Source organism: Manis pentadactyla, chromosome 1 (assembly GCF_030020395.1).
Source record: "Manis pentadactyla isolate mManPen7 chromosome 1, mManPen7.hap1, whole genome shotgun sequence".
Taxonomy (NCBI): Eukaryota; Metazoa; Chordata; class Mammalia; order Pholidota; family Manidae; genus Manis; species Manis pentadactyla.
The window spans coordinates 66248215-66255222 of NC_080019.1; the positions used below are offsets into that span (position 1 = coordinate 66248215).

The 7008-nt window shown below is 44.0% G+C and overlaps 1 protein-coding gene across 1 annotated transcript in view; it reads right to left on the reverse strand.

The window, feature by feature from the left end:
* Positions 1 to 6456, reverse strand: part of LOC118908166 (ubiquitin-like modifier-activating enzyme 5) — a 29403-nt gene extending 22947 nt beyond the window's left edge. Inside the window, 1 exon segment of the mRNA XM_057497961.1 lies at positions 6072 to 6456. Within this exon segment, the coding sequence (XP_057353944.1) occupies positions 6072 to 6232 (161 nt within the window). The 5' untranslated portion in view covers positions 6233 to 6456.
* Positions 6457 to 7008: the final 552 nt, after the last annotated feature.

Here is a 7008-nt window from a genome sequence, read left to right on the forward strand (position 1 = left end):
GTATCCTGCAACTTTGCTGTATTCCGATATCAGTTCTAGTAGTTTTGGGGTGGAGTCTTTAGGGTTTTTTATGTACAGTATCATGTCATCTGCAAATAGTGACAGTTTAACTTCTTCTTTACCAATCTGGATTCCTTGTATTTCTTTATTTTGTCTGATTGCCGTGGCTAGGACCTCCAGTACTATGTTAAATAACAGTGGAGAGAGTGGGCATCCGTCTAGTTCCCAATCTCAGCGGAAATGCTTTCAGCTTCTCGCTGTTCAATACAATGTTGGCTGTGGGTTTATCATAGATGTCCTTTATTATGTTGAGGTACTTGCCCTCTATTCCCATTTTGCTGAGAGTTTTTAACATGAATGGATGTTGAACTTTGTCAAATGCTTTTTCAGCATCTATGGAGATGATCATGTGGTTTTTGTCTTTCTTTTTGTTGATGTGGTGGATGATGTTGATGGACTTTCGAATGTTGTACCATCCTTGCATCCCTGGGATGAATCCCACTTGGTCATGGTGTATGATCCTTTTGATGTATTTTTGAATTCGGTTTGCTAATATTTTATTGAGTATTTTTGCATCTACGTTCATCAGGGATATTGGTCTGTAGTTTTCTTTTTTGGTGGGGTCTTTGCCTGGTTTTGGTATTAGGGTGATGTTAGCTTCATAGAATGAGTTTGGGAGTATCCCCTCCTCCTCTATTTTTTGGAAAACTTTAAGGAGAATGGGTATTATGTCTTCCCTGTATGTCTGATAAAATTCCGAGGTAAATCCATCTGGCCCGGGGGTTTTGTTCTTTGGTAGTTTTTTGATTACCGCTTCAAATTCGTTGCTGGTAATTGGTCTGTTTAGATTTTCTGTTTCTTCCTGGGTCAATCTTGGAAGGTTATATTTTTCTAGGAAGTTGTCCATTTCTCCTAGGTTTCCCAGCTTGTTAGCATATAGGTTTTCATAGTATTCTCCAATATTTCTTTGCATTTCCGTGGGGTCCGTCGTGATTTTTCCTTTCTCGTTTCTGATACTGTTGATTTGTGTTGACTCTCTTTTCTTCTTAATAAGTCTGGCTAGAGGCTTATCTATTTTGTTTATTTTCTCGAAGAACCAGCTCTTGGTTTCATTGATTTTTGCTATTGTTTTATTCTTCTCAATTTTATTTATTTCTTCTCTGATCTTTATTATGTCCCTCCTTCTGCTGACCTTAGGCCTCATCTGTTCTTCTTTTTCCAATTTCGATAATTGTGACATTAGACCATTCATTTGGGATTGCTCTTCCTTTTTTAAATATGCTTGGATTGCTATATACTTTCCTCTTAAGACTGCTTTTGCTGTGTCCCACAGAAGTTGGGGCTTAGTGTTGTTGTTGTCATTTGTTTCCATATATTGCTGGATCTCCATTTTGATTTGCTCATTGATCCATTGATTATTTAGGAGCGTGTTGTTAAGCCTCCATGTGTTTGTGAGCCTCTTTGCTTTCTTTGTACAGTTTATTTCTAGTTTTATGCCTTTGTGGTCTGAAAAGTTGGTTGGTAGGATTTCAATCTTTTGGAATTTTCTGAGGCTCTTTTTGTGGCCTAGTATGTGGTCTATTCTGGAGAATGTTCCATGTGCACTTGAGAAGAATGTATATCCCGCTGCTTTTGGATGTAGAGTTCTATAGATGTCTATTAGGTCCATCTGCTCTACTGTGTTGTTCAGTGCTTCCGTGTCCTTACTTATTTTCTGCCCAGTGGATCTATCCTTTGGGGTGAGTGGTGTGTTGAAGTCTCCTAGAATGAATGCATTGCAGTCTATATCCCCCTTTAGTTCTGTTAGTATTTGTTTCACATATGCTGGTGCTCCTGTGTTGGGTGCATATATATTTAGAATGGTTATATCCTCTTGTTTGACTGAGCCCTTTATCATTATGTAGTGTCCTTCTTTATCTCTTGTTACTTTCTTTGTTTTGAAGTCTATTTTGTCTGATATTAGTACTGCAACCCCTGCTTTCTTCTCACTGTTGTTTGCTTGAAATATGTTTTTCCATCCCTTGACTTTTAGTCTGTACATGTCTTTGGGTTTGAGGTGAGTTTCTTGTAAGCAGCATATAGATGGGTCTTGCTTTTTTATGCATTCTGTTACTCTGTGTCTTTTGATTGGTGCATTCAATCCATTAACATTTAGGGTGACTATTGAAAGATATGTACTTATTGCCATTGCAGGCTTTAAATTCGTGGTTACCAAAGGTTCAAGGTTAGCCTCTTTAGTATCTTACTGCCTAACTTAGCTCGCTTATTGAGCTGTTATATACACTATCTGGAGATTCTTTTCTTCTCTCCCTTCTTGTTCCTCCTCCTCGATTCTTCATATGTTGGGTGTTTTGTGCTGTGCTCTTTCTAGGAGTGCTCCCATCTAGAGCAGTCCCTGTAAGATGTTCTGTAGAGGTGGTTTGTGGAAAGCAAATTCCCTCAGCTTTTGTTTGTCTGGGAATTGTTTAATCCCACCGTCATATTTGAATGATAGTCGTGCTGGATACAGTATCCTTGGTTCAAGGCCCTTCTGTTTCATTGTATTAAATATATCATGCCATTCTCTTCTGGCCTGTAGGGTTTCTGTTGAGAAATCTGACGTTAGCCTGATGGGTTTCCCTTTATAGGTGACCTTTTTCTCTCTAGCTGCCTTTAACACTCTTTCCTTGTCCTTGATCTTTGCCATTTTAATTATTATGTGTCTTGGTGTTGCCCTTCTTGGATCCTTTCTGTTGGGGGTTCTGTGTATTTCCGTGGTCTGTTCGATTACTTCCTCCCCCAGTGTGGGGAAGTTTTCAGCAATTATTTCTTCTAAGATACTTTCCATCTCTTTTCCTCTCTCTTCTTCTTCTGGGACCCCTATAATACGGATATTGTTCCTTTTGGATTGGTCACACAGTTCTCTTAATATTGTTTCATTCCTGGAGATCCTTTTGTCTCTCTCTATGTCAGCTTCTATGCGTTCCTGTTCTCTGATTTCAATTCCATCAATGGCCTCTTGCATTCTATCCATTCTGCTTATAAACCCTTCCAGAGTTTGTTTCATTTCTGCGATCTCCTTTCTGGCATCTGTGATCTCCTTCCGGACTTCATCCCATTTCTCTTGCGTATTTCTCTGCATCTCTGTAATAGACTGCAGAACTGGGACGAGTGACGGCTGGAAGGACTTCCTTTCTTGTTGGTTTGTGGCCCTCCTCTCCTGGGAGAACAGCGACCTCTAGTGGCTTGTGCTGCGCAGCTGCGCGCAGACAGGGTTTCTGCTTCCTGCCCGGCTGCTATGGAGTTAATCTCCGCTGTTGCTGTGGGCGTGGCCTGGCTCGGGCAGCTACTCCAAAATGGTGGAGTCGCGTTGGAGCAGGAGCTGCTGGGAGGCTATTTATCTCCGTAAGGGGCCTCCCTGCTCCCTGCGGCCCAGGGGTTAGGGTGCCCAGAGATCCAGGATTCCCTACCTCTGGATTAAGTGACCCGCCCTGCCCCTTTAAGACTTCCAAAAAGCACCCGCCAAAACAAAACAACGCCCACCAAAAAAAAAGAAAAAAAAATTTTTTTTAATTAAAAATAAAAAAAAAAAAAGGTTTTTAATTAAAAAAAAAGGTGGTCGTTCGTTTTTCTTTATTCTCCGGTGCTAGCCTCAGGCCTCTGCTCACCGGTCAGTCTTTCTGCCCTGTTTCCCTAGTATTGGGGTCCCTATCCCTTTAAGACTTCCAAAAAGCGCTCGCCAAAACAAAACAGCAAAAAAAAAATGGTCGCGCGCTTTTCTTATGTCCTCTGTGGCCCAGCCTCCAGTGCCCGCTCACTGTTCTTGCTGCCCTATTTTCCTAGTATCGAGCGCCCTGCACTCTGGCCCGGATGGCTGGGGCTGGGTGCTCGGCAGTCCTGGGCTCCGTCTCCCTCCCGCTCTGCCTGCTCTTCTCCCGTCGGGAGCTGGGGGGAGGGGCGCTCGGCTCCCGCGGGGCCGGGGCTTGTATCTTACCCCCTTCGCGAGGCGCTGAGTTCTCTCAGGTGCGGATGTGGTCTGGATATTGTCCTGTGTCCTCTGGTCTTTATTCTAGGAAGGGTTGTCTTTGTTATATTTTCATAGATATATGTTGTTTTGGGAGGAGATTTCCGCTGCTCTACTCACGCCGCCATCTTCCGCCCCTCACTCTTTCCATTTTTTTATCCTGTATTAATCCCCTGCTTCCTGGTTCTAAAGTGTGATCTATGGATCAGTACATCACATGAAAATATGCTAGAACCGCCATTTCTTGAACCTCTCACCCTATAATTACCAAATGACTCAAACTTTGGAAGTGGGGCCTAATAATCTGTTTTTCAAGCTCTTGGAGTAGTTCTGATGCAAATGAAAAATTGAGAGCATCTGCTATGAGAATTTCTTAAGTTATTCTCTTGTTATGGTTCAAAGAACATCTCCCAGTAGTTTTGCAGAGGGTACACACAAGGAAGATAGATTTTGAGAACTTGTGTGTCTGAAATTATCAAAATTCTATTCTTTATTCAAAAAAATCAAAATTTTATTCTATGAAGAAAAAGGGAATTGCAGAATGCTACACGCACACACACAAAATTTTATTTGATAGTTTAACATGTTATAGAAGTCTATGTTGGAAATAATTCTCCTTTAAAATTTCTAAGGTATTGCTCTAGCCATCTTGGATCGTTAAAAAATTTTTGGATTGTTAGCCCTTCACATTTGGCAAGAGTTAAAAAATACATGCACTCTGTCAATTATACCTCAATAGAACTGAAAGAAAAAAGAATTAAGACAACTTGTAACCTATTAGATCTGATGAATGAGGGAAAAGCAAGAAATCTGGCATTATTTCATTTGATTTGGGTTAATATGAACTCTTCTGTAATTATGGAAGAATTTTTGTCAGGTTTTTCTATTACAAATAATATATAACTAATAACTTTGTGCCTAAAACTGGTCAGCATTTTAGGCTGTTAAAAAGAAAAAAATGCACCCAAAGACTTCCACTGATGCTTTATAATGCTATAAACAAACAAAACCTTTTCTTAAAATCCAAATCTCCTGCTCTTTAAAGAGTGAGAGCAGCATCTCTCCTGTTTCACCTACTTTAAAACTATCCAGTTTTTAGCAACACAACTTAATGACTTAATTATTTTTACTGGGGAGACAGTTTCATGTGAACTTGAAGTAAGATAAACTTAATGCAAGTCCAGACCTTACTATCTACCTGACCTGAGGCAAGTCACAGCAGTTGTCCATCAATTTTTCAACTATAAAATAATGGTAGCAATCTCCTAGGGTTGTGGTGAGCAGGAAAAGCGACAACGCACTTCAAGTGCTTGGCAGGTAGCGAAGCTCTGTCACTCTAGGCCCTGAGCAATAAAGTCTTGTACAAAGCTTAGCATGCACCAGTGCTATTCTAAGATCTTCACTTATACTGACGTTTTAAATCCTCAAAACTCTGAGATAGATACTACTATTATCCCCATTTTACAAGTGAGAAAGTGAGTCAGATAGGTTCAGAACTCGCCCAAGGTTTCTCAGCTACGAAGAGTTGGGATTTGAATACCATTAGTCTGGCTCTCTAGAGTCCTTTTCCTTAACGACCATGCCACACTCAGCTTGGAATTAACAAACCTTAGCAAACAAAGAAAGGAGAGGAACAGACAGGACTGGTAAAGTCGAATAGACTTTGGGCTAATCTAACTCTCTCCACCACTCCCCCAATTTAAGAAACACTGAGAAGCCTTTATGAAACTCGAAGTTTATGCTTAGCGGATTTTACATCTGACGTCATATTCTTAAAGTTACTACTGTTAGTTTTAGAGCGAAGGTAGACCAATAGAGGCAGGGCGGGTAGGAAACTGTTAGCGTGTCAGCAGGTACGGGGGCTGCGCCATATGGCAGATTCACATTTTTTTTTTTTTAAGAACATCTTTGGCCCAATACGAAGACTTGGCCCTGCCCATTTGGGAACAGGACTCCAGAACAAGAAAAGGGAGATGGGAGGCCTTGTGACCTGGACAGGTGGGGAACGCCTCACTCCGGACCGCTGGGAGACCGTGACCTCGCCGCTCCTACCCGCGACGCACGTCACCTGTAGGGGTTGGAGTCCACCACCTCCGGGCTTATCTTCTCGATACGAGCCCGGCCGCCGCCTCCGCCGCCGCCCCGCAGCGCCCGCCGACTTCTCTCCCGGGCCAGTTCCCGCTCCAGCTCCTCTATCCGCAGCTGCAGCCGCTCCACAGACTCGGCCATGGCTGGGAGCCCGGCCGCCAATGCTCCCAGCCCCGGCCTTCGCCGTCGCCGCCGCCCCACGCTGCTAGGCCTACTGGACCTGCAAAGGATATGGGTGGGGGTGCCTAGCGGCTGCCTTCCTAACTCAGAACCCTGGGCAAGGGGTCCCAGCGCCTCACGCACAGACACGTCTCCGCCACTCTCGCGGACCTCCCAAGGTACCGCTTCTGGTGCGTTGCAGTCAACGTTCCCCCTCAGAAAAGTCCCGCCACTTTTGGCTCCCTTCTTCGCCGGCTCCTAAGAGACCAGGCTGCAACGGGGCGGGAGGTCATAAATGTCCAGCGATGTTGCCATTCCAAACCGGCAGCCGGCAGATGCGCCAGGATCTTTTATTCCTGGGCTCGAGGTCCTGATGGGCCCTTTTCCGATCCGGACCCAATAGGTCTTCCGCCAGCCAGTGCGTTAAATTTGGAGATGGAAAAGGCCCCTGCGTTCTTACTTGCCCGTAGTGACTAAACTGGCTGTGCTTTCTTTAAAATCGAGTCCTCCAACTCTGCAGCTAACCGAAATTTTAAATCCGAACCCACACGAAGCCTTTCTGCCATTTCTCGACCGGAGCCTGAACCACCGGATTCAGCCAGACGCTGTTGCCCAGCAACGGCGCCCAGGAAGTGTGTCATTGGCTGGCGTCTCTTGGGCGGTCTCGGTCGGGACACGTCAGGCAGTGCCCCCAAAGTATTGAGTGGAATTCCCTCAGCACAGGTGTCGGAGTTTGGGACGTGTGTGGTTTCTGCGTC